Genomic DNA, 27,005 nt, shown 5'->3' with positions numbered 1-27,005 from the left:
CTAAAACACCTTCAGGAGAGCAGTAGTTTCAGTGTGGCCGGCTTGGTTTTGGATTAAACATTTGTACTCCCCAGCATCATTTTGTGTGACATTAGTGATGAGTAGATTGAAATGGCCGGAGCTTTTCTCCTGGATGATACACCGGCTACCTTGCACCAAGTGTCCATCCTTGTACCACTGAGCAGTAGAGTTTGGCTTGCCATTCACCAAGCACTGCAGGATCACAGGCGTACCGTGCGCTGCTGTCACAGCCGTCAGTGGAATTATACATTTAGGGGCTGTTTCTGTGACCTGAAACTGGAAGCTACACATTTCTGACGACTTCCCTTTGAATTCTACTTTATCATCTTTGGCTGGCTCAGCAAACACATCGAAGTTGATGCTGACATATTTCTCTCCTTGTTCGCTCATCTCATGATCAGTGTTGGCCACTAGTCGGACTGCACGCTGAGACTCGTCAGCTTCATTCTCAAACTCAAACTCCAGCTCAATCTCTGAAGCCTGCTCTCCCTCCAGGGACATGTTGCCTACCATTAGGTCAAACTTCTGGGGCTGGACCTTGGCACTTCCTAGGGAGACAGCAGTGAGCTCCCGGCCTCGGGTCTGACCAGACAAGTTTTCGGTGCTCATCACCTTGAGGAAAGCCCTGCACACCGTCTCCCCGACCACATTGATTGCTCTGCAAGTGTAAACACCACTGTCCTGGGTGCTGATTCTACATATCTTCAGGAAATGGTTGTCTCCATCAGAGGAGTGAAGATACTTCTTGTTGTCATCGGGAATTTTCTTGTCTCCTTTGAACCAGGTGATGATAGGCGATGGTCTACCCATGAGAGAACACTCAAACAAGACTGTGGTGGTCTCGGGGGTCTCCATGTCACAGATAGGGTTGATGAACCTTGGGGGCATTTCAGTAACCTCAAACGATATTTTCAGATCATCATTCTCCTGTGTGACAAAGTCCACAGCACCCTCCTCATACAGAATAGGCAAAACATCCAGGGAAATTATCATGCTCTTATTATCCGCGGTATACTCGGGAATGGTGATGATTTTCACCTGCCTCTCAAACTCTTTGACCTCGTTCTCATCGAGCTCAACCTCCAACAGGATCTCCTGAGGGGACGTAGAGTGAGAAGAATCATTGTCCTCCATGTCAAACTCCATAATGTGTTGATGAGTCACCGAAGGTGGAGCAGGCTTGAACCTCACTTCCTGAGATATCACAACTACTAAAGCTACGCTTCTCGCTTCTCCTACATAGTTCAGGGCTTCACAAATGTACTCCCCCTGGTCTGCTTTGGTGACACTGTTCATTGTCAGTCTGATGTTATCTCCATCTCTGTGCATTCGGACTCTGTCGTCAGAAAGCAGCTGGGATTTGTTGTGGAACCATCTCACCTCTGGAGAGGGAAGACCAAACACCTCGGCATAAAAAGTGAGGCAATCATTTTCAAACACCCTTTTCTTTGTAAGAGGTTTGAGGAAGGCCGGAGGTATTCCTTGAACCTTCTCCTGGATCAAACCAAGACCAAGAGACGCTTTGCTTTCAGCAAGGAATCGACTTTCCTCCAAACTATGCGCAGAAGGTCCTATATCAATGCCCTCATCCTCGGGAGACCTCAGGAACTGAGAAGAAGAGAAGAAGAGTTCACTGGAATCAGCCGTCGTGGCTCTCTTCTGCTCTGTAGAAGAGAAGGGGTATTCTGGAGGAGTCATGAACCCCCCGGATATGTAGGTAGCTGGAGTATGGAAGGACTCTGGAGACATGGGGGTTTGGAAAGACTCTGCGAATATCTGTGAGATCTCAGTTGATGAGGCAGGGGTGAAAAACCTCTCAGCAGCATCTGCTATATCATCACTGAAGGTGCTGCCTATCTCTATGGACATCTCAGACTCTGGGGAAAGTGGTCGTCCCCAGTCTGTCTGAGGGTGATAGTAGTCATACACAGCATTAAAAGTTACTTCCTCTACCTCCATGATTCCAGCAGAGGCTCCACGTTCAATTGAAGCAGGGTCAAGATCACTGCTTACCTGTTTAGTTATAGTCTGCTTCTCCTTTTGCTCTGCTACAGAGGCATCCAGACCAAATGCCATGCTGTCTGCTTTGGATTTCACAGCCATTATTTGTGATTCTCTGGTAGATCCCTCTTGGAGCAGTCCATCATGACTCTGAACTTCAGCAAGAATGTCAGTGTCAGCAAGCTCATCAGGTATTTCCTGGAGCTCTACCTGGGAATCTGGAATACTGAGGAAAACCCCACTATCTATTGAGGGCTCTGGGATTGACATAATTTCTTTGCTTATTGTAAACCCCTTACTCAAAGTATCCACATCAAGACGTGCCTCCAAATATCCATGTGCTTCCTCCTCTATGAGAGCTGAGACCTCTTGACTCTGATATTTAGAGTCACTGCCACCAGGAGTTGATATGGTATCATTGACTCCCTTCTCTGTTGTGACATCAGCGACTTTGGCAGCCACTTTAGAGGAGCTCTTGGCCACTGTTTTATCAGATTGGAAAGGTATGAAGCTACTTGTTCTTTCAAATGCATGAATAGCTTTCTCTCTCTCCATTTCCTCTGCCTCAACAGCCTCAGTGTATTCAGCCACCTTCCCTGGCAGGAAAGGCTCAGGACTGACCACATCTGTTTTTTTCTGCACATCCTGGACAAATGTATGCAACTCCAGGTGGTCTTCCAGCACAGAAGACCCTTCTACACTCCTGATATCCCTGTCCGTCTCTGACACAAAGATACATGCTTTTGATCCAGTTTTAGTTTGGACAGATACTGTTTCGGGTGGTATAAATGTTTTTGATGTCGGAACAGTTTCAGGCTCCCCAAATACAGTTGTAGTTTGGGAACAGAAAGCTTCCTCTACATTATGTTTCGGTATGAGTGGACTGCCTTCCCTAATCACTTGAGAATGTGCTTCTTTCGTCAGTACAGGAATGAGCTCCTGAGGAAATAGACCTTCCCTTCTTTGTTCCTCACTAAAGGCGGGGAATCTGTATCCGTCTGGTGAATCAGACTCAAAAGCTTGCTTTATCTGAGAAACTTTGATAACAGCAGCAGAAGACTCCAGACCACAGCCAGATATAGATGGCAGTGGCTCTCTGGAAGACCCAGGCTTGGTTGGTTGGGAACTGCTGAGCTTCTTCTCAGATGAGGCAGCACAAGTATTTTGACTGGCTGGATCTCCAGTTACCTTACACTTTAATACGACAGGCTCTCCATTTGAACCAAGGATGCTCTCAAGCTCAGTGACAACCTCTGGAGCCTCCCTTGCGACATCAAAGGAGAACGTAAATTTGTGTTTAACAGCCTGGGAGGCCCTCTCTTTTATCTGCGGGGTGGGATCTTTGGTGACATCCGTGGAAGCTGTCTTCTCTTCACTGCCCACGTCGATCATGTCAGGGAGTGGTGTGGCGGAGGTGATTCTGATCTGCACTGGAGAGCAGGTGCAGGAGTTATCAGAGTGCTGGGGTCTGGGGTCTCCTGCCTGGGGCACATGGAGGGTCGCTGCTCCTGTACTCATAAAGGCTTGCAGCTCCTCCTCTATGGAGGGCCGCTGGTGTTTTTCTGTGGTTTCCTTGGACACCAGCACCCGGGTGGCTCCTGAGGTTCTCAGAAGCTTCTCATCTGAGATCTCCAGGCTTGCGCAGCAGGTGGACTGGCCATGACTGTTGGTTATGATGCAGTCAAAGGTGCCTTTGTGTTCTGTGGTTGGGTAGTATATAGTCAGTTTTGAACGACAAGATTTTATCATGATGTCATAATCTGGGTTGTGAGTTAAGGGATGACCGTCTTTAAGCCATGTGACTGATGGCTCAGGGTCCCCCTGGAACTGACAGGTAAATTCTGACATTTCACCAATTTTTACTTTCATGGTTGTAATTTCTTTGACAAATACTGGAGGTGAGCCTTTCATTTCTTTCATTTCATTTTCTTTATTTTCCTGCTTGGACTTAAAGTCACTCATCTTTCCACTTGCTGTGCCAGTCTCTAGATTTTTATCCCTCCATTCAGAGGTCTCTTTGGACCCAATATTCTCCCTCCTAACTTCTCCAACATCCATCTGGTCACGTTGTGTTCTTAAGCCCTCTGTTTGTTCTACCTGGCATTCCTCCACAGTGAATGTGTACTCTCTGCTTCTCCTCTTCTTCATTTCCATCGCGAGCCCTTCTTGTGTACTACAGCTTGGAGCTACTACAGAGGACTTCCTTAACATGTTAGTGGGAGCCTGAGCAGAACCGGGTTCAGATCCATGGACTGGGGGTTCAGGGAGCTGGTTGGGAATGCAGCTTGGGACTGAGGAGCCCTTGTGGCTTCTATCCAGTTCAGATGCTGGGGCTGAGCGCAGGGGTTCTTGAATTGGAACATCACAACTGTAATGTAGGCTATGATCAGCAGGAGTCACGAAAGCTCCCCCTTGAGGACTGGAGGTAGAGGCAGCTGCTTTAGCTGGGGTAACATTTATGTCAGGTAAGGATTCAAATACATATTTAGATGTATGACCATAAGCTAGCAGGTGAGCATGTGATGGTTCTTTAGTAGGAGCTTGATCCTGGAACTGTTGACAGCTTCCATCTCTATACGGAGCAGGAGGTTCAAACTCATAAAGTTCCTCAGACATGACTTCATGATGCTGTTCTGTCCCAGCTTTAGATGGATCATATCCTGTGGAATCATGTGGTTCTGAGGGAGTTTGTTTATAGTGTTGTTCACCCATAGACCATTCAGACTCAAGCTCCACAACTTCCTCCTGGTCAAGGACATCCTGTTGCCACTTGAGAAGTCGCTGTGCCAGGGCTTCCTCCTCACTGACAAAGTACTCACTGTCTCTCTGAAGTCTGGTCTCTCGTCCCTCTGTGGCCAGTGCCTCAATCATTTGCTCATCTTGTTTCATCAGTTGCCCAGAAGAATCAGCCTCACCTGGGGTTGATTTCTCCATAGTTATATTCTCTGTAGAAGTCTGTCCGGGCTTTGGGGCTGTAGACTGGCTGGTTGTCTGTGCATAAGTAGACTGGTAAACGGTGTCATATGGAGGGTAGGCCTCCACCCAGTCTTGTGGGAGCTCCACGGTCTGCTCCTGCTCAATCTGCACCCCTTGCTGCCATTTCATGATCCTATCATTCAAGGCTTCCTGTTCACTGAAGTACTCACTCTCTGTTTTCAGCTCAGAGATGTTCTCCCTTGACAAATGTAGCTCCCGATCCTCGCTACTCTTTTCAAACAACATTTTTTCGACTCTAGATTTCATTGTTGGTGATTTCTGTTTCAATAAAGCATATTCTGCATCCTCTGGTTGTCTTTTCATCTTGGGTGATTTAGGCTTCAAAGGCACCTTTTCATTGCTTCCCAGGTACTGTTTTGTTTTGGGGGATTTCCGAGGGACAGGACGTGGAGTATACGCCTCTATAGCTGGTCTTGGTTCAAATGTCATCTCCATGCTGTGCTCCTCGGGCTCCAGGTATTGTTTCTCTGTGGCCAAGGCGAGATCATGTTCAGATTCAAAAGGTATCTCTTGAGACATCCGCATCCCTTGCTGCCTTTTCCTGATGCGCAGAGCAAGGAGTTTCTCCTCACACTCCATCCTGTCGGCCTCAAGGCTCTTCTCGTACTTAGCCTTCAGAGACTCCTCCTCATATTCCTCTTCTCCGTCTCCTAGGGTTACCCTGTCATCAAGGAATTTCTCATTTGTTTTACCTATCTTAGCTGTGGGGGATTTCTGTATCAATAAAGTACATTCGGCCTCCTCTGCTTGCCTTTTCATCGTGGGTGATTTAGGCTTCAACAAAGGCACCTTTTCATGGCTTCCCAGGTACTGTTTCGTTGTGGGGGATTTCTTAGTGACAGGGAGTGGAGAACCAGCCTCTACAGCTGGTTTTGTTTCAAACGTCATCTCCATGCCATGCTCCTCAGGCTCCAAGTATTGCTCCTCTGCGGCCAAGTGGAGGTCATGTTCAGGTTCAAAAGGTTCTTCTTGAGACATCCGCATCCCATGCTGCCATTTCCTGATGCGCAGAGCAAGGAGTTTCTCCTCACACTCCATCCTGTCTGCCTCAAGGCTCTTCTCATACTTAGCCTTCAGAGACTCCTCATATTCCTCTTCGCCGTCTTCTAGGGTTACCCCGTCACTAAGGAATCTCTCGGTTGATTTACTTATCTTAGCTCTGGGTGATTCTGTTCTTAATAAAGACACTGTACCAACTGTTTCAGAGCATGGCACATCAGATCCACCTGCATCCATCTTCTTCTTATCAAGTTCACCTTTTAATCCACACTCCACCTGAGAATCAACTAAAGTATCATATTTTTTATCCTCACTTCTCTCAGTTAATGTGCTGGTGATGTTCTTCTCACCTTTCACAGTCATGTCACCTGTTAGTATCTGGATGGCCCGAGTTCTGGACTGGGGTTCAAATGAGTGCCTAATACGATGCTGGGAAGCCTCCCTTCTCTGAGAAACCAAACCTAAACTACTACCCTGAAACTCCCTGCGACCTGCCTCTGATGACCGATCTGGCAAGGAAGAGGGAGCCTTGACCCTGAGCCTGTCCACATAGTCTGCATAGCTAGATTCACTCGCTACAGACTCTGCATCAAACTCTGAGGAGGACATGGTGGACACAGACATCCTCTTCTTTAATTTAACAGCCTTTTGAAGTGAGGACAGTTTGGTTCTCACCTCGTGAAGGCTTTCGGTATCGCTGAACCTTTCGCTGTATCGGTCACTGCACCGGTCACTAAACTTATCACTGAACCGTGCCCCTGTGCGCCTGTCGCAGTAGATATCACTGAACCGGTCGTTAAAACGCTCAGGGCTTTCAAACATGGCGGGTGGGGACCGGGCACGCTCAGAACCAGTCTCCAGACGCTGGGACTCTTTAGCTGAAGTTTCAGCTTTGGATGGAGATGGCGACCTGAAGTAGACCGTACGCACCAGACTCTTTGATCTGGACCTTCCCCGCTGGTCTTTGGATGTCTTATCAAATGGTGAGCCAACACACCTGAGGTCCACCCTAAACTTCCTCTCTTTTTTCTGCTCTGCCACATTATTAGCTCTCTCATTGGATCTGGCAGAACGCCTTGCTAAGCTCAGATAGTCAGCAGACTGCCCTTCCCCAAGAGACACTAGCAGTGATGCTGTGGACTCTGCTGACCCCTCTGAATTTATGGCCATGACTTTGTAGCTGCCAGCATCCTTCTCTTTGATGCTCTCAATAACTAGACGTGTGGTATGCATGTACATTTTACTCTCTATAAGAATCTTACGCCTGGGCTCTTTGTGAATAGGTTTGTTATTATGGAACCAGAGGAAAGTAGGAGGAGGACCAGCAACAAGTTCACATTGTAACTCTACTGGGTCCCTCTCTATAACCGACTGCAATTTTAGCTTTTTAGTGAATGAGGGTTTGATGTTCTCTGAGTCGACGGCTGATACCAGCCCTTGATCCAGGACGTCTATTGTGTCACGGAATGCTCCTTTTGGCTGGTTTGTGCTGAGAATAACACTGCTTTCTTCATCTCTCCCTTCATCAGATGGTTGTCCTGAAAGAAAGACACAAATATGTGTCAAGACAGTACAACCTGAAGCATAAACAGGAAAGGATTTGAATATTATCATTAATGAAAATATTAAATGCATGCTGCAAGTCACAAAGCCATAAGAAATAACAGTTTCACTCACCATATTTGTTCGAATAAACGTAAGATTCTTTTTAAAAGAAACCTGCAGGAGGTTTTGATCCTTCTTCTGTGGAAATTTCTTCAAAACATAAATTACTTATAAAAGGCATAGATGTTTCCGAGTTAAACTGACGGGCTTGTTTGCAATAGAACATTCCTTACCTGACTTGCAGACAGGAGAATAAACGCCCTTTCTATCCCTCTGAATCTGATGAAATGTATGAGAGGCTCTCTAATAAACTTGCTTAATCAAGCAGTAGAATTGTTTGAGAAGGCGTTTATTCGAACTAATATAGTTTACTTGTGTTATTTAAATGCAAACCAAAGGAATCACATCCCACTATCTGCAAGCCAGGCTAGGAGATATTTGGCAGGAGAGACATCGCTTCCAGATTATTAAAAAGACAATTCAAAGATGTGGTTATTTATCCATATCTTTTAAATACACATTCAAGTCTGGAATCTTACAAGAGAAATATTCTGCACCTGAAAAAAGACACATGAACCTTCATGCCAAAAGAGGCTCAAAGGTTGCAACCTCACAGGTCAAAGACGTACATGAAGCACGCTTATCAGGAATAAAACATTGGAAGAGAAGATAGAGAAGGACAACAGGGAGGACATTTAAATTGAAGAACAATGCAAGAGTCCATGCAATGTGAAATAAAATAAAGTCAAAGGAATAGTTCAACGTCATAACATATTGACACACAGAGGTGGTTGGGTCAAACCATAATAAGGTTTTATAAACCTCTTTTGAAGCAAACAATTAGATTGTATATTGTTGAACTGTCCCTCTTCTAGTGTGCTGTGATGAAAACATAGGTGTCCTTATGAAAGAAATGTCAATGGGTCTTACCTTTGACTTTGTATTCAGTCTTGGTTTCTATCTGCTCTTTAACTTGAGTCACTGTTGAAGAGAGGACATGTGCTATAAGTTCAGAGCCTGAACCTATTGATACAGCTCCCAATCTTGGCAGAGCCCTCAAGGTCATTAAGGCAATACGAATAAAACAGTTATGTTTACATTTTAACATTATAGGGCGAAATGACAAAAAATTACAGTGAGTAATAAATTCACCATGTTTGTAAGTAGTAGATATGAATCATGACGAGTGAGTGATGGTATCTTTGGGGAAAGGATAACAGAGACTGGGAAGTGAATTTCATGCAGAAATCCTGAAGGTGTCCCTAATAAAAGAAGGTGAGATGTTTCTTGAGGGGGGTGACCTCAGAGAGGAGGGATTTATCTGTATGGTTAGTTAAGAGAAGAGAAGAGGGGAGATGGAGGGATGTGTGATGGATCTTCTGGGGCTGCATCATGCAGGAGGTGGCAGAGCACTGCTGGGAGGAGAAGTGACTTCAGCCTCTTAAATGGAAAGATGAGGCAACAGATTCATCTGAAGGGAGGGAAACCATTCGCAGTGGGACCAAGTTACCTTCTTCTTTAGTTATGGTGAGAGTAGCAGAGCACACCACCTCCCCAGTGCTATTGCTTGCTCTGCAGCTATACTGCCCAGCATGCTCAGGGAAAGCATCAACTAGAATCAGTGTGGCAGTGTTTGTCACATCATCAAAATGAAAGACAACATCCTTTGTGGGTTGAATGGGCAGCTGGTTGTGAAACCAGCTAATGTGTGGCTTTGGGGTGCCGGACACACAAGCATGGAACCTGGCCACTTCCCCATGGGACACAGTACTGCTTGCTATTGGCTGGATAAAGGTTGGCTTCTGCCCAATTGAATGTTTCTTTGGACTGGTGAGGCAGGTGGAGACATGCAGCTCCGGCTCACAAAGGGCTCGCCCTGAAAGGAAGCATGTTGACTTTATACAAAGATTGGGTTGCAGTTGGATGATGGGACGGGCAGACCAGATACAAATCCAACAGGATTATTAGTGAGGAAAATCAGCAGTAAGGGTTCTCATGAATCACCGTCTAGCTTGAGGCTTGCAGAGCAGGACACGGTTCCTGCGCTGTTCTTGACCACACAGGTGTACTGTCCTTCATCCTCAGAGTAGACCCTGGAGATCTCCAGTTGGCAGTTCTCGTCAAACTGGGACATTCTGAAGAAGTCTGACTGTTTGATCTCCTTGTCACCGAGGTACCAGCTGATCTTCACATCTGGCCAGAAGGAGAGCGACTCAGCACAAAACATCTAACTTGTCCATCACATAAATAGTATTAGAAAGTTAGAACGCTAGATCCGCCTACCTTCTCCACGCACTCGGCATTGGAAGCGTGCCGGCATCCCCTCAGGTGTGGAGGTGTCAGCGACGGGCAACAGAACCACAGGAGGAGCGACAAGCGCAGACGAGTCCGGAGATACCGCCTCAGACACTGGAGATATAAGACACCATTACCCCCTTCAAATTCTCCACAGATCCATCATAACCACCCCCACATCATCAGCTCATCACCATTTCCACCTCCTCCACAGATTCATTATCACCACCTCCACATCCTCTCCATGTCTACCTCCATATCCTCTCCATCACCTCCTCCACATCATCTCCATCACCACCTCCACATCATCTCCTTGACTCCCTCATCTCCATCACCCCCTCCACTTCCTCCCCATCAACACCTTCACCTCCTCCCCATCACCACCTTCACATCATCCACATCAAAACCTCCCTTCCCCACCATTAGTACCTCCACATCAGAACCTCCACATCAGAACCATAAAAAGCTCCACATTCTCACTATCCCAACCTTCACATCATCACATCAGCACCACGACCTCCACATCACCTCCTCCACAGCATTTACTTGAATGACATGCAGAGGTGCAATTACCTTCTACATTGAGTGGGGCAGTGCTTGTGGCTGCTCCGTAGTCATTCTTGGCTTCACAGTTGTACACAGCTGCATCCTCTGGGAACACCTCAATAAGCAGCAGAGTGTGGTCGTTTCCTTCATGAAGGAACTTGCACTTGAAGCCAGAAGACAAAGCCTGGGAGTTCTTGTACCAGGAAACCTGTGGCTGGGGAACACCAGTCACTGTGACAGTGAAGCGAGCTGGTTTTCCAGCCTCCACTGACTGGGGCTCCATGTGCTTGACGATCTGAGGGAGCTCTGGGACTAAAGAGGAAAAGAAATGAGACTCAGGTCCAAACTTTGTAAGTTAAATCCATATTTAGGTGTCATGATATGCAAGTCTAATATATTTTTGTATCTTTTTTGCATTCCCTGCATTTTTGGTCAAATGTAAAATAAATGAATATAATATTTGAATTACTGTTGACATGGAGGTTCATGGTGCTCTTGTTTTTGCCAGCGATGAAGGTATATTCGCCAGCATCACTTCTGTATGTCTCAGAGATGGTGAGACGGTGGATCTTCCTGATGGACACGTAGTTAAACCTTTCCTCAACTGAGAACTGGATCTCAACTCCATTCTTCAGCCAGCGACCCTCCAGATCCTCCTCATTCACCTCAAACTCAAAGGTGGCTCTTTGTTTCTCCAAAACCTTGAAAGAAAAAGACAAGGTTCGGACTATTAAGTTTGCAATAGGTATGTGGTAGATGCTGCATTCACACCTCATCATTGTTTGCCTTGGTCGGGACAGGACCAAGGTGTATGTATTTCTACTGGCCCTTGTTGTGTGCCTCACCGTGATGGTCTTGTCAGCTGGTTCGGTGATTCTGACGTCTCTTCCCTCCACGATGAGGTGAGCCTTGGACACACTGGATCCGGCCACCACTGAATACTCCCCGGCGTCGGACATACGCACCGTCTGAATCATGAGGCGATGGACAAACTTCTCAGCCTGAACAACGTATCTGTACAATGGAAAGAGAAGAGATAACACCACTTATTTAAACCGTATAAAAAATTACGAGAAAAGTGGATGTTGAACCAAACAAAAGCAACAAAAATACCTTTCTTCTGATAATTCCAACTCTTGTCCATCTTTCATCCATATTGGCTTGATGTCGGGCTCTGAAACTTCACATTCAAAAGTAGCCCTCTTCTTCTCTGTTATCTTTAGGTCTTTTATTTTCTTTGTGAATTCAATCAATCGAGCTGGAGGACAAATAATCACATCGATAAGCCCACTGAAAAAACAAAACATTAAAGAAGGAACACTGAGCTTGAGTAGAGTAGCGTTAAAATACCTTCAACAAAGAGATTTGCTGCCGTGGCTGATGATCCAGCTGTGAACTTGTACTCTCCCCCATCTCCAAAGTGAACATTTCGGATGCTGAGGGTGTGAGTCAGCTGTTTGCTGCGAACCTGGCATCTGTCAGACGACTTGATCTCCACTCCGTTTTTCAGCCACTTATAGGTGATGCCCTCGTAGTTGACATTTACCTCAAAAGTAATGGTATCTCTCTCTTTGGCGTTAAGGTCTTTCAGCATGGATGTGATCAGAATAGCTGATGAAAAAACAGATTATTAAGTGTACTGTAGTTAAACTGCATCAATATGAAAGCTAGTATCACGTCATGATAAATTCCATGTCATTGGTTGTATTCAACTCACGGCTGATAGTAACAGTAGCAGAGACTCTGTCGTTTCCACAGACAAAGCTGTACTCGGCAGAGTCCTCAGTGCTCGTGTTCATGATCTTGAGCTGGTGGAGTTTGCCTTTGACCACAATCCTGAACTTCTCACTCATCTCTATCTCCACACCATTCTTCAGCCAAGTAGAGGGGACATTGAAATGAGAAACTTCACACTCCAATGTGGCCACATGGGTCTCTGGTACCTCCAAATTCTTCAAGGGCTTGGTCACGCACAGAGCTGAAGTTCAAAAGAGAATGCAATCAAAAGTTGAATTCACATTTAATAAAAACATCTACACCCTTCTGCTCAACAGTTTGGAGAGCAGGCTTCTTACCCTCTACATTGAGGTTGGCGTTACAGCGCAGGTGTCCCACCACGGCGGTGTACTCTCCAGTGTTACTAGAGTCCAAGTTCTGGATGATGAGCTTGTGGGCCTTCCTCTCCATCAGGATCTTACATTGGTTGCTCGGCAGGATCTCCACATTGTTGAACATCCACTTCACAGGGATATCGTCATGTGACAGACTCATCTCAAAGGAAGCAGTAGAATCCAGCAGTGATGTCACATCCTTTATCTTCTTCACAATCTTGATAGCTTTGAGAAAAATCAAAACACGTCAACAGGGCTTTGGAACACCAGAATAGTCACAAGGCGGATATACAAGGTGACTTACTTTCCACGTTGAGCCTGGAGCTGGCAGACAGCTTGCCCAGTTTGAAGGAATAAACAGACTCGTCCTGGGTGTTGCAGTTCTTCACCTTCAAGGTGTGGACCATGCCCTCACAGGTGACCTCATATTTGTTACTGGTCAGCAGCTCCACGCCGTTCTTGATCCATTGGGCTCCCTTCACCTCGGCGTGGGTCAGCTCCAGGGAGAACACCGCCTCCTGGGTCTCCGTCACGGTCTGGTTCTTCAGGGTCTTCTTTATCTTCACCGCTGCAATCAATGAAAGGAGACCATTTAAATTCTAGTCATTACAGCTGCCAACCAGTCACTCAAATCGCTCATTTTCTAAATAATTCAGAATCTACTGAATGTCTCCATGTACAGTGAGTTCTGGCAGCCTGTTTATGTTTATCAAGCAGTGGAAACCTCAGACATTTTTCGTGATGGTGGACAGACTGTCTACTCATAGCTCCAGTGAGTAGGATTTAGTGGCATCTAGAGGTATAGACTTGGTAGAAATGTAATTCTTTTTTTATTTAATTGAATTAATGTTCAATCCCATGAAGATAAGTATCAACTGTTAGTATGTGGCGCGGGACCTCTTCTGTGATTTCCGCCATGTTGCAACAGACAAATGCCTCCAAAGAGACTGCATTTGAAAAAAATAGAGAGAATTGTCAGAATGAGGGTTGTGTTACCCCCATTTCCAAGACCCATTTGTGATCCTTTTTTTTTACCGTTGTTGTGTATAAGGGTGTATGGGGTTATTTAGTTGGTTGCCATTCTGCAAGCTGAACACTAGTTGCTGCTAAATTCTACGTACTGGACCTTTAAAATATTGGGGAGGCACACATATCACAAGAAAAACCAAAAGCCTATGCGTGTTAATAGAAGAGGAATCGCATAGAGATTAAATTCAGTTTCTTATTGGAGAGTAACTTTTATGAACCACCTGATGTGCATAGTCTACAACTGGTACAATTAACATTTCGAGGTCAACAACAATGTGTTATGTAGCCGTATATTCATGTGTTAACCTTAAGTCTTAAGTTTCAAATTTCAGAATGTTCCAGATGATTTAAATGGATGTTAGTAATGTTTCCACTAGCTCTGCGTTGCCTATGTAGCTTCTATGTGTATGTAACGCACATAGAGTGTAATTCAGGTTAAACTGACTTTTAACATGTGTACATTGGTGGAAACGATAGTTACGTATGTAGCTACGGTTCTATGAATTCCGGATGACCACCAGAGGCGGTGCTTTAGCACTGGATGTTCCATCTTGCGCACGCGCAGGTCGAGTAATTATGCCGACAAAGTCACCTGTGACACCTGGGTGACCCGAGAATATCTATATATTCCGGAAGTCATCCGAGGATCTTTTCCAACTGGATCTTCTCGCGGAATCTGAGAAGTCTGAGGGACAGAGAACTCTGGCGGTCATCCGGAATTCATAGAACCGTAGTTACATACGTCTAACTATAACGTTTAACTATCATTCTATTTCATTCCTACTGACCGCCAGAGGGGGTGCTTTTAACACTGGATGACTTATACCAAAAAGTTCACGAAGAGTACTCACCAATTTAGGACTCAAAGCCGTCGACAAGACAGCCGTTGCCACAGGATGAGGAACAGTGATATTAACTCTGTAGAACCGTGCAAACGTACATGATGAGGACCATGTAGCCGCGGAGCAAATGTCCTGAAGTGGATCCCCCTTCAAGGCAGCCTATGATGTACTCCTGATAGAGCGGCACTTAACTGCCAAGGGCACTGGAAGCCCCTGTGCTCTATATGCATTCAAGGCCACATCCACAATCTAGTGGGAAAGTCTCTGTTTCAACAGGGCAGCCCCCTTCCTGCAGCCCCCGTAACAGACAAACAGGTTATCTGTCTTAAGCAAGCTGGTTGTCGCTTCAACATATGCCCTAAGCGTAGGCGGCAGGCTTGCATGGCCACCGAGTCGAGCACCAGCCCCAGATAGCTCACAACCCGACATGGTGTAAGATTGCTCTTGGTAAAATTGACCATGAGGCCAAGCCGGACCATATGGCTGAGGAGCATGGCTGTGTCCCTGATTGCCTGACCCTGAGTTGGGGAAATGACCAACCAGTCATCCAGTCAACTAGTATTGCCACACCGCCGGCCTGTAATGGTGACAGGGCTGCTGCTATACATCGTGTAAATATATGCAGGGCCAGAGACAGCCCGAACAGTAGAACCCTGAACTGGTACACCTTTCCCAGAAATGCAAAGTGGAGGAACCGCCTGTGATGTTGGGTTATAGGGACGTGAAAGTAAGCGTCTTTCAGGTCAATTGACATAACCAGGCCCCCTGAGCAAAAGCCTAGAGGACATCTGCAACACGCAGCATGTGGAAGGGAAGATCCTTGAGGAACTGATTCAGCCCTCTCAAGTACAGAATGGGGTGAAACCCGCCATCCTACTTCGGTACCAGAAAGAAGGTTGAGTAGAACCCATCAAGCTTTTCTTGTGGTTCTACTACCTGATACCTTGATGGCACCCCTCCCAAGGAGAGTGGCTACTTCCTGTCTCAGGACCAGGGGTCTGTCGGGATCTTTGACCACAGTAACTTTGATCCCGCTGAATGTTGGGGGCCCGCGTCGGAATTTGAGTGTGTACCCGTTGAATAGCTTGGACACCATCCAAGGGTCTGCTCTTCCCAGTAGCCCAGGTGCTGCTGAGAAAAGTGTCTGACGGCTGGCCCTTGAGCTTAACTACCTACCCCCCCTGCCCCTAGGGGCACTGGGGGGGCGGTGGCTAGGCGCCGGACCTCTTGGCGCCTGAAATGCTGCCCGTGGCGCAGTGGCCCCTCGATTGTCCACCTGAAAGTGGTTGAGAGCTATTGGCATGGGGTACCAAAGAGGCCCCAGGCCTGGAATTAGGCAGAGCTGCTCGTCGTAAGCTTGCAAACTGCTGGATAGCCTGGCCAGCCTGTACACTTCGCTCCAGGGCCTGAAGAGCAACTGGCCCATACGTCTGACCTGGGACACTTGAAGTGAATGGAGGGTCTGTCGACAAACCTCCGAAAGGGGCAACTGCGGCAGCCAAACCTGGTGGCGCGCCAACGTAACAGTTGACAATAATCTGCCTAGCTCCTTAGTAGGGGTGCAACGGATCACAAAACTCACGGATCGTGTCACAGTTTTTGAGTCATGGGTCGGATCATTTTCAGATCAAAAACAAAAAAGATAACAAGACAAATGTGACTTTAAATAAAATCTTCAAATGTGTAAAAAGAAAATAAAGTGAAAAATTTGGTAATAATCCTGGTCCCTTTAAGCATAGTAAAAAAAAAAAAAAATGCTTGTCTACATTAAATAAAAACCCATAAAAATAATTTAAACAAAATAAAGTGCAATCTGAGGCATTATTCCTTCTTCTTTTTAACATTGAATGGTAAATGAAATGAAATAGAAACTGTGTCCAAAGGAAGCACAGCGAACCGAGCGAAAAGACTACAACCAAAAATAAACAGCCCATTTCCGCTTCCGGTTCAGTTACGAAACGCCAAATAAAACACGACAGAAACTGTTTCACTATGATACTTGATTAGGAACATCAACGAACACCACTAACCACTCGTTGAGTTGCACATTTCTGAAAACGAACGTTTGGGGTTGTTTTAAGGACAGGTTTGTGAATTCCCAAAGTCAGCCATTCTGAAGAAGGCAGGGGCGAATCGAAATGAGCCAATTACCTGAGACAGGACCAATAGTTAACATTTCGGTGTGTCAACCACTATATTTCATCCTAGACAAACCAGAAAGGGGGCTCAATGTGCTAAATACCGGAATTGTCCTTTAAACATGCACTGATCACTTGAATGCACAACTTTTTTCATCTTTTTTTTTTTATCAGCCGAGCCGTGGATCACTTGAAGAATCAGCACCTTACCCCCCGTATGGTTTGAGACAGAGCCAGAACGATGTGAGAAAGCAAATTCCCAAGACAGCCCATACGGGCAGCAATGTTGTAACTCCTGGTAAGGAGGTCATCCGTAATCTGGGACTGGGGCCGAGGGCATTGCGCATCGGCTCTCAGAGACAACCTCGTCTGGGGAGACAACCAGGGATGCTATAGCAGGCTCAATCGGAGCTAACCGGTCCAAGCCATAAGTATCAGCGTTGCCAGAGCTCTGCCATCACTAGTCTGATGGGAGAGAGCCTTTGAATCTGGTCACCATCTATGAAGCTCTGCGATGTAAGGCTCAGCGGGGGGCAAAGAGAAAACTGAGGGGTTGAGCGGCCTGCGGAAAAAAGGCATTCACAGGTGCAGATGAAACAGGAGCTTCATCTTACCCCAGTCTTGCCAGGGCCATACGCGTGGCTGGTCTAACAGTGTAACGGCCTGGCCCCCCACAGACCCTTAAGAAAAAACCTAAGAGGCAAGGGACGATACCTCATCGACCCCTTGTTCCTCCTCCTCTGTAAAGAAACTACAGGACGCAGCTGTGGACAGCATGTCATCCTCTGGGTAAGTAAATTGAGCAGTCGCAGGGTCACTCGCCGTGGCTGGTACACCCTGAGCTGGTAGGAGGGGGGCTTTAATCTGAGCAACCTTGTTTGAAAGCGTATCAACTTGGTTTGCCAAGTTATCGACCTTACAGGACTTCCTGGGGGGTCCCCCAGCTGCTGAGGCACGGCACCTGGTTTCACTGGAACACCCGAAGGGAGCAACCCTGGTCCGCCCTCCACCTCAGCCAAGCTAGCTAGTAGGGGTGCAACGGAACACAAAACTCACGGTTCGGATCGTGTCACGGTTTTTGAGTCACGGGTCGGATCATTTTCGGATCAACAGCAACAAAAAAGATAACAAGACAAATGTGACTTTAAATAGAATCTTCAAATGTGTAAAAACTAAATGAAGTGAAAAAATAGGTAATAATCCTGCTTCCTTTAAGCATAGTCAATATTTGAAAAAAATTGCAATCTGAGGCATTATTCCTTCTTCTTTTTAACATGGATAGTAAATAATCCCTAACCCTGGATTTACAACTTTAAATTCAGGATGTCTGCTTTGCCTGGGGAGAGTTTAGAGTCTGCACTCTCCCAAGGCAATGCAGACATCCTCATCTTCCTTTTTTTTCATCGGGTATGGTGGCGAGGTACAGTTTCTGTCGTGTTTTGTTTGGCATTTTGTAAATCCATTGATTTCTGTTTGAAGACTCATTGCTCATTGCAAGTAGGTTGTAGTCTTTTCGCTCGGTTCTAGCCATAATGTTGATACGGAGAACCGAGCGAAAAGACTACAACCAACCAAACATTTCCGGTTCCGGTTTCCGTTTCAATGGGATTTGAGGAGCGCCAGGTGGAACGCGACGGGGGCTGTATTTCGCTACGATACTTGATGATGTTGTATATACCGGAATTGTCATTTAAACATGCGATGATCATGTGAACGCACAACCTTTTTTTTTTATCAGCCGATTGTCGTGACAATTTCTCTATTAGATATTGCGTCTGAGACAGATGAGATCTTTAGATGCAAAAAAGCACACGATACTTGTAGACAATTAGTGGTCATATATTTGTAATAAAAATACGAACAAAGATACATCACAACATGCATCAACAAACAACATAACAGGCATACATTACAATAATCTGGGGCCTCAGATTATTGTAATGTATGCCTGTTATGTTGTTTGTTGATGCATGTTGTGATGTATCTTTGTTCGTATTTTTATTACAAATATATGACCACTAATTGTCTACAAGTATCGTGTGCTTTTTTGCATCTAAAGATCTCATCTGTCTCAGACGCAATATCTAATAGAGAAATTGTCACGACAGTTGGGGGCTCGTCCGAGATATCTAACCTGAAGATTCTATGAAATATCGCTCCAAAACAGGTCCGAGTCGGACTCGGTCCCAAAGCTCTACCCCGCCTCCAGGTGACTGTAACCAGACTAATGGGGTCGAGGAGAGAGTGCCTGTGGGGGATAAACTAGTGGTTCTTCAGTACGGTATTCAAAAGGAAAAAGAATTCGAGCAGGTGAGATCAAAATACTTGTTTAAGCTACAATAAATCCGTTACGAAAACGGTATATACTGTTTTGGGAACGTATATTCGAACAAATCGGCCACGATTCGAACTTTGTTATAGGAACATACGGTAAAGCAACTCCGGTAAAGTTCTGTCAATATATATATGGTATATATATGTAACAGAAAGGGCAGGAGGGTCTGTCAAAACGGTAAAGGGAAACCCGTTAAGCGCTGTTGGGGTCATATATAAATAAATAATAATAATAGGCATTCATTAATAAATATATGTATATGTGTGTAGTAACAAGGAGGTTTCGGCGATATTAGATAATTTGTTAAATAATAACTAGTGTAAAAGGATCTAAAATATGGGGAACAAATCTGGAAAAACGGAGATAACGGGACCTGAGAAGGTGATGTTGGAGAAGCATGGTGAAGCGGCTCTGGAGGGTTTAAAATATTGGTGCAAACTGGGTTTTCCTGAAATGGGGAGTTTTAGCCTAAAACGGTTGTTGAAGTTTTAATTATGTTGGTGTGCATTTCATTTGAGGGAAAGAGAGAGCCAGGATAGAGAAAAAAAATCAGCCAGGGACAGAGAGCGTAGAGAGTGTAGGAATATTTTTTATCTCAATTTCACCCGAGATGTAGACCCGGACCTGGACTGCACCGGCGGACCGCGTGCGAATCCCCCTTCACCTCCACCGTATGACGACAACGCCCAGGCCGCCGCCCCATCATTCAACCTCTATCCAGACCTCACGGCAAAGGAGGCACCCGCAGTGGGAGGGGAATCCCTCGCTACAGCCATTCTGGAAATGGCCCATCACCCATCGGCGAACCACGCCAAGTCAAACTGGGCCTACGGTGGGGTCGTATTCAAGGCGACATTCCCGGGAGAGACCAAGCTGATATAATGTTCGTGGAGGCGCCGGACGGCAAGGACGACCACAGGAAAGTGGGGAAGCACAGAGGCAGACCTGCTTTCGTTGTGGCGTCATGGATCCTTGGTTCAACGATTCTCCCAAAAGAATCGACAAAGACAATGGAAGGGCCGGCTGGCAGTTCGCACCTTCCCGTGAAGTGACTGTGAATCATCCAAGAGGCAGAGGTGGAAGGGGGCATTCGCATTGACGGGACGCAGGCAGGCCAGGTCCAAGGAGCAGGTATGAGCACCATAACACATAACACAACCAACCAAATGATTGTTATATGGTTCTCACCTGCATTACGCGACCTGATCAGCTAAATGTTATATTATATATAGTTATGATATATATATGGTTATTTTAAACAAAGGGCTATTGTAGACAGTGGATACTCGATTATTACAATCTATCACCACCAGTTTAATGGTCAACCATATCACACAACCATGACATGACTCCAACTGACCCTGACTAACCCCGACTGACCCCCCACTGACAACAGAAGTGTATTGCCTAATATTGAAAATGCAGATTTTTATATTATGATATTTTGTAAATGTTTTATGGCCAAATGGCAAGAAGGTGAATTAATGAACGTATGAGAGAGATTGGAAGAAGTATGTGTTATGGAAGGAGAAGAGATAGATGAGAACGTAAGGCAAGACAAGATAAGGAAAGGGGTGGGGAGAGAGATAACCCATCTGCATCGAGTTTTGTTCAAATAGATCCGGACCTGGACAACGTTCCTCCCCCTCCTGCTTTCAGCCCGACCAGTGGCCCAATACAGTGCAAATACCCCACGTCACGACTCCTCTTATGAAGTTACAGACCATGGGAGGCCCACCTGAAGAGCTACGGAACGGTCTGCTGGATGACACAAGGAGACAGTCCAGCAGGACCAAAGCACCAGAGTGGTGGCCTCCATGGTGCCTGTGTAGCCACATTGAAGTGGCCTGAACATTGAGACAAAGGAGGGTCTCAGAGACGGGAGAGACGTGGGGACAGGCACTTCAAAGGACAGCCCGTGATGCAAATGAGAGGCAGAAAGCAGAGAGGAAGGTGGAGGCGTGTCCAGGCGGATGGGGAGAAGAGCAGTGTCCAGGCGGATGTAAAGTATCGCACTAGACACAGCATACATATTACAAGAGAAAGATCTAATGTGTAACTAGGACTGTGTATAAATTGTGTGATAATTTCTTACATCTGAAAGGTTTGAAGAAACATAGACAAGTAGAAAAGTTGAAGGTTAAAGAAATGTGTTAGACAGAGTTCAAATGTACGACAGCGGTAGAATTCATTAAGGCACAAAACGTTAAAATTGAACCCCAAAAAGCATAACCATGATGTATGCTACAATGTTTTTCAGAATTAAAGTAGAAGGTTTTTGGTGCGCTCGCAACAGCAAGCCATGCTTACAGGCCTGGGCTTTCCCTTATTTATGGTAAATTGACGCATGGGAGAATCATGCGTCAAAAAGGGGGAATGGGGAGCCCACAACAACAACCTTGGGTATCAAAGCAAACCAAAGGAAATAATTACTAAAAAAAAAAAAATTAAACAAACCCCATGTAGGTCCCTCAGAGACATCATGAAGGACAATGGGAAAGAGAAGAGGAATACCGTTTAAATGTTGGGTTATACTGTGTGTTATTAATGCTGACTGGATTGACAATTAATGTTTGAAGTAGTAAACATTAAGTGCTTGCCAACTACTCATGTGTTTGTATCACGTAAGCAGCATTAAGGACACATCAAATAAGAATATTTTTGTTTAGAAATGTTTTTAAAAGGTAGCCTTGTTTCTTTGTTTTGGTTTTCTTTTCTGTTTTTATTTTTATGACTTTTGAATATATGGAAACAGATGACTTGATTGTGATGTTAGGTGATTTTATGCTACCTTCTGTAAAAGCGAACGGTGGTATAAATAGTCTGAACAAACTCCTATAAAAGCGGAGAAGTGCTGATGGTCGGACATGATAGATTTTTGAATTTGTGATTATAAAATAATCAAAGGGGGGATTGTGATGGAAAATCTACATGTTGTATTGTTTTGGTCTATATGAATTTAAGTTTTGTTGCTATTCTGTGTAATTTTATATAGTGTCTGCCTTCTGGGCTCCTTTTGGGTCATTTAAAGTGTAAACCGTCAAGGGTAGAGTGATACATTTTTATTGCCTGCCCTTTCCTATGTTTCTTGTCTTGTGAATCACCTTCCATGCAATCCTTTGATGTGTGGGCCTGATTTCTCGACCCCCTGGCTAGCGTCAACAATGCTAGGGGGTTGATGGCACGGCCGCTACCCCCTCCAATGCAGTTGTAAAGATAACCATCTGGTACACAAAGGCTTTTGGTATTGGGGGACCACCCCCTAATAAACCCAAACGAATAAGAACTCATCGATTGGAAGGCTCAGTGGACTTTCTTCTAAGCGTGTCTTTAGTATATGAAGTAACACGCGGAGAGAGTTTCCATCTGAGGCCCCAGATTATTGTAATGTATGCCTGTTATGTTGTTTGTTGATGCATGTTGTGATGTATCTTTGTTCGTATTTTTATTACAAATATATGACCACTAATTGTCTACAAGTATCGTGTGCTTTTTTGCATCTAAAGATCTCATCTGTCTCAGACGCAATATCTAATAGAGAAATTGTCACGACACGATCCGCGGATCACTTACGTCCCGAACCGTGAGGGTTGATCCGTACGGATCACGGGTAACTCTTGAACCGTTGCACCACTACTAGCTAGCCTCAGTCCATGGGGCATGAAACTACAGCTCATGCTTGGGTTATCTGACACTGCTTCCCTCAGGTGCTCAACCCCAAGTCATGCAGGGCACTGGTCATGGCCATCCTCCGCTTGCAGGGAGGCCATGCAGGCGACACAATTATGGGCACTTGTCTGCAAAAATTAATTAGCCTAGTGAAGTAAATTAATAAATTAATTAGTAGGCTAGGCAATCGGGCTTTAGGCGAGAGCACCCGAGCAACACCAGTACAATAATGCAGTGACGGCGAGCCTTGAAAACCCAAGCAGCCCACTGGAGAGCAAATTAAAGCAGGCTAGGCAATCAGGCTTTAGGCGATAGCACCTGAGCAACGATGCAACATCCCCAAAATAACACAGTGACGGCGACTCTAGGAAGACCCTCAGCCGCTCACTGACCAGCAAATTAAGTAGCCTGAGCCAAACAGGCTTCGGAGAGAGCACCCGAAAAACAGTGCGACCCCACTAGGAAAATAAAGTGATGGTGACCTTTCGAACCCCAAGCCGATCACTGGCCATCAAATCAAAGTACGCCACCGGTCTAGGCGAAATCAGCACCCGAGCAACAGTGCAACACCGCTAGAAGAATACAGTGACGGCGGCTTGGACCCCAAGCCGCGCACTGGCGAACATACAAATTAACAACAGGGCTTAGGCGAAAGCACAAGAGCAACGGTGCGAGACTGAAAGAATAACACAGTGACTAGCCGCCGACTGACGCTCTCAGCGAATTAAAGCAAATGTGGAAAGGTGATATTAGCTGCTGAGCTAGCCGATGGCTACGCGTAGCCTACACACTGCTCTCACCGCTGAACGCAGCCGAAATCGAACTAATTGCAAGTCGCAGCCTTTGGTGGACGAAGTCGAATCAAGGCACCAACCCTTGGGTTACAAGGCTACTTGCGACAAGCTAATATGGTATATTACAACAAACAATGTTTGTGTGTCCTCCAAGTCCGCTAACGTGAGAAGATAGAAAGAACAGATCCTCGGGTGACTTCCGGAATATATAGATATTCTCGGGTCACCCAGGTGTCACTTTGTTGGTATAATTAGTCGACTAACCTTAACCTCCAGTGCTAAAGCACCGCCTCTGGCAGTCAGTAGGAATGATTTAGAACGTTCTCCTTTTTCCACACCAAAAGCGCCTATTAAATGAGTTCTCGTTGAGATTTAGATTTGACTTCAGGTATTTCTGGTGTCCCTCATCTGATCCTTGAATTCTATCATTGAATCCGGACGGCAGTCTTCTCTGCGGGGAAGCGCTTACCCCAGTTCTTCCTCCCTCATGGTCATGTCTCATGTTTTGATTCAGAGCACGGGAGGGGCTACTCAGAGCAAGAGCCAATCAGTGTGTTGCTGGCAGCTCTAAATTGAAATTTGATTTTACCATTTAAAGGAATAGTCAATGTATTGGAAAAAGTGTAGATGGCGGATGGCGTCCTTCTCCTTTTCTCTCTCTCTCTCAAAAAAAGACCTGCCCAATTAAAGTCTATGTGGAGGAAACCTTGGTGGTTGGCATGAGCCACTTGTTAAAGAGGCTAAGAGGTAAGCCAGATCCCTATTCAACTGTTGTATCTCTACTGGATACTGTTTTCGTGTTTAACAGATGTTACGGGTTAAAGGACACATTGACATTTTATACCACCAGGTGGTATAATATGTCACCTTTAACATAGGTCTAGTCTTCTGTGATCTTTAGGTCTTTTATTTTCATGAATTGTAATATTCAGTACATGAATTGTAATGGACAAAGCCTTAACTGGGGTTAGCTGGATTCATCATTTCATCATCATTTATTTAAATGAATAGCACAGATTGTAAAAGATGAGATAGAAGCATATTATGCATACAAAGCATATTATGCATATGCAACACACCAGGGAACGCCAGTAGGGGGAGCCAGCGATTTATCAAGGAGGCCGTGGCCACCCCTTGTCAAGACATTGAAGAGATTTGGAAAAGTGATGGTTTTGCACCTTTGCACTGACCCATTAAGTGATTGGTGGAAGAAGTGTGATTCTGCCTGAGCATTTGGAACCTACCCTCAACTCTGAGGTTGGCCGTGGTCTTGGAGCTGGCAACCTGGTAGGTGTATTCTCCTACATCCTGGGGTCTGGTGATAATGATCAGCAGGCGCCGGACGGCTCCTTCCACCTCACTCACAACGTTGTCACTGAAGTCAATAGGCTGGCCTTCCTTCAGCCACCTGCCCTCAGCCTTGGCGTTGGCCACCTCACATTCCAGCTGGGCCATCTGGGACTCTGCCACTGTCACGTCCTGCAGGGGTCTGGTGATGGCTCCCCCTAGTGATGGAGAAAACAAGCCACTTACATCTTAGAATCAGGAAGGAACTGCCTCCTAAGAAATCACTTGTTAATGAAGTAAGAACATACCAGAGACTGAGAGCGAGGCATTGGAGGTCTTTTCACCAGCATGGAAGGTGTACTGGCCCTCATTGTCCTTCATGGTGTCTATGATGGTAAGCGTGTACATATTTCCATGTGACTCCATCTTGTACTTGGGCCCAGCTTTGAGGGGCTGGTTCTTCAAGCTCCAAACTGCATCGATCCCAGAATGGGACACCTCCACCCTAAACATGACGTTCTGGGATTCAGAGCATACCTTGTCCTCCAGATGTCTTGTGATGTTCACCTCTGTGTAAAAGAAACAATGAATAATCACTAATGTGACAATAATACATATTATACTAGACACCTCTGAAACAGCAAAACATATAAATATTACAAGTATAAAGGCAAAGGTATCACAAAGTAGGTCAACAACATGGACAAACAAACAACAAATAAATATATATATATATCTCATTCAGATCCAACAGGTTTGGTTTCACCCAAGTCTCCCACAATTTGAATAGTGTCTAGCTATTCCTAAATAATTGATCATCTTACCCTCGACTGACAGTGTACAGCTGGTGTCAACCTTGCCCACAACCAGTTTGTAATGTCCCTCATCGCAGGCATAGGTCCTGTTGAAGACCAGACGCTGCTTGGCCCCCTTGGACACCATCTGAACTCGCTCACTGGCTGTCAGCAGCATATCATTGTGGTACCATTTGACAGAGGTGATGTCCTGAGCTGAGATCTTGGTCTCCAGAACAGCCTTGGTTCCCTCAGTAGATGATACATCCTTCAGTGGCACCAGGACATCAATGGCTGTGAAGATAAGAGAACATGATGCGTTAAAGTCATTATTGTAGTGAGATACATAAACATTACATAAGATGCTGGTGTATGCTATTACGCTTCATTAGAATAACATTAAACAACAGTGGTAGATAGAATTGAGTATATTAGGTTATTTGGATGTACAGGTTGTACGATTTATATTCCTTACTCTGAACACTGAGTTTTCCAGAGGTGGAGATGTCTTGGGCAGGAACCAGGAAGGAATAGACCGCAGCATTGTCTCTGGTGACATTCTCCAGCAGCAGCTTGTGCACCAGTTTGTCAATAACCATGTGGACACTGTCTGAGGCCGAAAAGACCTGGCCGTTCTTCATCCAAGTTCCTTCAACGTTCTCCTGGGAGAACTTCACCTCCAGCTGGGCAATGTCTCCTTCACAGACAGTCAGGTCACTCAGGGGCTGCATCAGCGTCACAGGGCGCACTGAGGACATAGACATTGATACTACTAATTAGAATCAAGTTAATCACAAACAACTGCATCCGAACACAAGAAATCTGAAGTTGAAACACATGTGAAATCTCGGTGAAATTAAGGAAATTAGTCTGCTTACATTTCATCTTCAAGGAGGCACAAGTCCTCAGATCTCCACAGACAAAGGTGTATTTCCCCTGGTCCTCTTTCTTTACATCCTTGACTGACAGAGAGTGTCTTCCACGACGGGAGGACATGGAATATTTGCTGCTACTAGAGATCTCGTTGTCTCCAAAATACCACGTTCCCTCAGCATCTTCACGGGACAGCTCCACCTCAAACTCTCCAGCGTAGGTCTCAGGAACTTCAATGTTCTCCAACATCTTGGTGAGCTCCAGAGCAGCACCTGAACATTAGATGTTGGTAGCGTAAGGAATAATCTTCTAAATAACTACTGGTTTCTTTAATAACTCTCCACACCAAGGACAAAGAGTAAGTCGAAGCATACCTTCAACATGGAGTCTTGAACTAGTCCTGATGCACTCGTCATCTATTACAACACAGCTGTACTCTGCATCGTCTTTCATCTCGATGACCAGAACGGACAGGAAGTGGACCTTTCTGTCAGAGTGCATCCGGTATTTGTCTCCAGAGAAGATATCCATGTTGTTTTTTATCCATTTAACCTTGATGAAAGGCTCGTTGGTTTCACACTCAAAGGTTACCATTGTGTCCTTTTCATTAGCAGTTACATCTTCTAGAGTTTGAGTGAAATTTACTGTTGCCGTGCCTGTAATGAGGAA

At 45.5% G+C, this 27,005-nt stretch overlaps 1 protein-coding gene across 1 annotated transcript in view; it reads right to left on the bottom strand.

Moving 5' to 3' along the window:
* LOC130405687 (titin-like) overlaps positions 1-27,005 on the bottom strand; it is a 172,367-nt gene that overhangs the window by 123,293 nt on the left and 22,069 nt on the right. The window contains exons 24-41 of the mRNA XM_056610858.1: positions 26,711-26,992; positions 26,342-26,608; positions 25,939-26,211; positions 25,494-25,757; positions 24,978-25,238; positions 24,627-24,887; positions 12,880-13,143; positions 12,540-12,800; positions 12,182-12,442; positions 11,815-12,075; positions 11,578-11,722; positions 11,310-11,478; positions 10,934-11,165; positions 10,492-10,776; positions 9,907-10,032; positions 9,628-9,816; positions 9,134-9,499; positions 8,554-8,604 (exon numbers count right to left, since the gene is read on the bottom strand). Of these exons, the coding sequence (XP_056466833.1) occupies positions 8,554-8,604; positions 9,134-9,499; positions 9,628-9,816; positions 9,907-10,032; positions 10,492-10,776; positions 10,934-11,165; positions 11,310-11,478; positions 11,578-11,722; positions 11,815-12,075; positions 12,182-12,442; positions 12,540-12,800; positions 12,880-13,143; positions 24,627-24,887; positions 24,978-25,238; positions 25,494-25,757; positions 25,939-26,211; positions 26,342-26,608; positions 26,711-26,992 (4,218 nt within the window). The remainder of the gene's footprint in view (positions 1-8,553; positions 8,605-9,133; positions 9,500-9,627; positions 9,817-9,906; positions 10,033-10,491; positions 10,777-10,933; positions 11,166-11,309; positions 11,479-11,577; positions 11,723-11,814; positions 12,076-12,181; positions 12,443-12,539; positions 12,801-12,879; positions 13,144-24,626; positions 24,888-24,977; positions 25,239-25,493; positions 25,758-25,938; positions 26,212-26,341; positions 26,609-26,710; positions 26,993-27,005) is intronic.

The sequence above is a fragment of the Gadus chalcogrammus genome, chromosome 16 (genome assembly GCF_026213295.1).
Source record: "Gadus chalcogrammus isolate NIFS_2021 chromosome 16, NIFS_Gcha_1.0, whole genome shotgun sequence".
Lineage (NCBI taxonomy): Eukaryota > Metazoa > Chordata > Actinopteri > Gadiformes > Gadidae > Gadus > Gadus chalcogrammus.
This window is presented reverse-complemented; position numbering and strand designations above follow the sequence as displayed.